Genomic DNA, 2,891 nt, shown 5'->3' with positions numbered 1-2,891 from the left:
GAGGTGACATTCCTGTGCCCCACTGTGCATGGAGACAGCGGGGGTGGCACGATGTGGAGGTGGCATCCCTGTGCCCTCATCCCACGTGGACAGAACGGGGCTGGCAGGATTGGCTGTGTGTCCCCTCTGCCAAAGATGGGGACCTTTTATTGGAACCCCAATAAACCCCCGAGCCCTCCCTGCATCCCCTACCCCTGGAGTGGAGGGGCTGATGGACAGCAGGACCCTGCTGGGGGACAGCCAGCACCCCAGGCTCTGTGCCCAGAGGGGACTGAGCTGTCCCCCTGCCCAGGGACCCCCGAGCCAGCCCCGCTGGCCGAGCACCCCCGAGCTTTGGGCAGCTGCTGACACCTGATCCCCCCAGACAGCTCGGGCTGGCCGAGGGACCGCTCAGCTGTCCCCAAGGAGAGGGACAGCAGGGAGGGCCGAGCACAGGAGAGCCACCCAGCTCCGGAAAACTCCAGCTCCAGCCCCAGAGGAAGGATCCACCCCTCGGATGTGCCAGGGCAGCGCTGTGGGGGTGTCACCCGTGTCCCCCCAGCAGGGCAGTGCCATAAATACCGGTTTATTTACCAATAAAGTGATTTTTTCTGCATGGCCTCCCGCAGCTGGCGCTGGTCCTCCTCCCCCAGGCTGCCGAACTCGTACCTGGGGCTGAACTCGGCCGCGGGCGGGTTGGTGAACTTCACCTCGAAGGCTGAGGTGGGGAAGTCGATCTGGGGCAGAGGCAGAGGGTGAGGGGACCCCCAGGTGGAGATTTGGAGGGGGATTTGTGTCCCTGGAACGCCAGGACGTACCTGCAGGATGACACTGTCGGGCTGGTTGAAGTTCGGGGCGCTCGACCTGGCCCTGGAGTTGTCCTGAGTCGCCGGCCACAAGCCCAGGAGCTTCCGCCCGCAGGTCAGGACCCTGGGAGGGGACAAAGGGTGGCACTGGGGGGGCACTCGGGGCTGGGGCACTCGGGTGCCACCGCTGCTGGTGCTGAGCTGAGGCACTGGGGACCCCGAGGTTCTGGGGACCCCACGGCACTGGGGACCCTCCTGTGCCCCCAGGAACGCACACCCCACGTACTGCCTGAAGTTGAAGAGGGGGGTGGTGACCCAGCCCAGGGCCTCGGGGACCCGCCGCTGCTTGTTGGCGTCGGAGGAGCCGCCCGGGGGTGGCACGGGCACGGCGAAGAGGGTGACACTGAGCAGGGTCTCCCGGGGCAGCCGGTTCACCTGCACTGGGAAGCAGATCCTGCAGGAGAGAGGATGGGAATGGGCTCGGGATGCCAGGAATGGGCTCAGGGTGCCGGGGATGGGCTCAGAGTGCCGGGGACGGGCACTCCCAATCTCCTTGGCATGCCCAAGGAGAGCCTGGCCCTACAGACGCCTTTGCTGCTGGCACCGGGGTGTCCCTGGAAGTCCCTGGAAGTCCCTGGAAGTCCCTGGAAGTCCCAGCCACCCCGCCGGTTTGGGGACAGCCAGCTGGTGCTGTCCCAGCCCCGGCTGCCCTCTCCGTGCCGCGAAGGTGACCGCAGGGACAGCGCCCTCCACGCAGAGCCCCGCCGGGCACTGACCTTGCCCCACAAGCCGGGGGGACCCGCCTGGGACCCCGGGGCTGGGATTGCTCTCCGCCGCTCCCAGGGAGCTCGGGGTGGCAGCTACATCCCGCGGGAAAGGGGCTGGATCCCCGGGGTCGCTGCGCTCGCCGCCGTCCCGCCGGGCACCTGTCCTTGGGGGCACCGGCGCCCTCTAAAATTATCCCGTCCCATCCCCACCTCCCCGGGCCGCTGTGGATGCCAGGCGTGGCGAGGCTCCCGCCGCTATTTTGGGAGCAGATCCCCTTTCCCGGGGCGGGGCTGCTATTCCCGGCGAGTGACACAAAAACTTCCAACTCCCCCCCCAAAATAAAAAGAGGTGCGGAGAGGAGCAGGGGAGGAGATTGTGAGGATGATGAAGGCAGCGAGGGTGGGCACCGGGACACCCGTGCCTGACCCGGGGCCTTACTGCTGATCCCAAATGATGAGGTGGAAGAGGTATTTGTAGACGTGGGCCTTCCTGGTGAGCAGGGGGCTGCACAGCTCCTTCCCGCCGTGGCTGAGGGAGCACGAGAGGTAGAAATCTTCATAACTGCGGGAAAAACACCAAGTGAGCTGGGTGGAGCCACCTGAGCCCCTGAATTCTGTCCCGAGGATGGGAAAGGGGGGTTTACCTGGGTCACCAGAACCCCTGAATCCTGTCCCGAGGATGGGAAAGGGGGGTTTACCTGGGTCACCAGAACTCCTAAATCCTGTCCAGAGGTTTGGAAAGGGGTGAGGTTTACCCGGGTCACCAGGACCCCTAAATCCTGCCCCAAGGATGGGAAAAGGGGGACAGAACGGGGACATTTCCCCCTCCCCCGATGTCCCCAGCACCATATGGCACGGCGCATTCCGGCACACGGGGGGGCCCTGCCATGTGGCAGGTGCCGAGCGACAATCCGGGCAGGGCTGCGACAATCCGGGCAGGGCTGCGACAATCCGGGCAGGGCTGCGGGGCGCGGGGGTCAGGGGCTGGCGGCATTTCCCAGGCTCGCCGCTTTGTTCGGAGCCACTCACCAAGGGGAATACATTAAGGACAAGGACAAAGGCGAGGGGTCCCCGGAGGGGCGGCTCTGCCGGCGCCGCTGTCGCCACCCCCCGGTCCCCTCCCGGTCCCCTCCCGGTCCCCCCCGCGCCGGGCACGGGCACGGAGGAGCGGAACAAAGGGGCTGGCGCGGGGCCGCCGCGTGGGGCCATCTGTCACCTCCCCCGGGTGGCACGGTGGCCTCGGCAGGAGCCAGCCCGGCCCGGGCTGCGGCGACATCCTGCCCTGCCTGGCAGTGCCAGCATTCCCGGGAATGTGCTGGGATTTTGGGGTGTCCCAGTG

At 66.9% G+C, this 2,891-nt stretch overlaps 1 protein-coding gene across 1 annotated transcript; it reads right to left on the bottom strand.

Annotated features, from left to right (window-relative positions):
• Positions 1–393: 393 nt before the first annotated feature.
• Positions 394–2,885, bottom strand: LOC107204175. The gene is made up of 4 exons (XM_015626986.2): positions 1,992–2,885; positions 1,072–1,239; positions 798–909; positions 394–716 (listed from the first exon to the last, which is right to left on the bottom strand). The coding sequence occupies exons 1-4, from the start codon at positions 2,759–2,761 to the stop codon at positions 570–572; spliced, it is 1,197 nt and encodes a 398-aa protein (XP_015482472.1). The 5' UTR covers positions 2,762–2,885; the 3' UTR covers positions 394–569.
• Positions 2,886–2,891: the final 6 nt, after the last annotated feature.

The sequence above is a fragment of the Parus major genome, chromosome 1A (assembly GCF_001522545.3).
Source record: "Parus major isolate Abel chromosome 1A, Parus_major1.1, whole genome shotgun sequence".
NCBI classification, from domain to species: domain Eukaryota; kingdom Metazoa; phylum Chordata; class Aves; order Passeriformes; family Paridae; genus Parus; species Parus major.
The sequence above is the reverse complement of the archived record's forward strand: the minus strand, read 5'-3'. Positions and strand labels throughout refer to the sequence as shown.

Bases quoted from the DNA above. Each gene is read 5' to 3' on its own strand.
- LOC107204175 (XM_015626986.2), bottom strand. From the start codon at position 2,761: ATGGCCCCACGCGGCGGCCCCGCGCCAGCCCCTTTGTTCCGCTCCTCC. The intron at 1,240-1,991 runs GTAAGGCCCCGG...TCTCTCCTGCAG, and splicing joins CTCATCATTTGGGATCAGCA to GATCTGCTTCCCAGTGCAGG. The intron at 717-797 runs GTACGTCCTGGC...CCTCTGCCCCAG, and splicing joins CCGACAGTGTCATCCTGCAG to ATCGACTTCCCCACCTCAGC.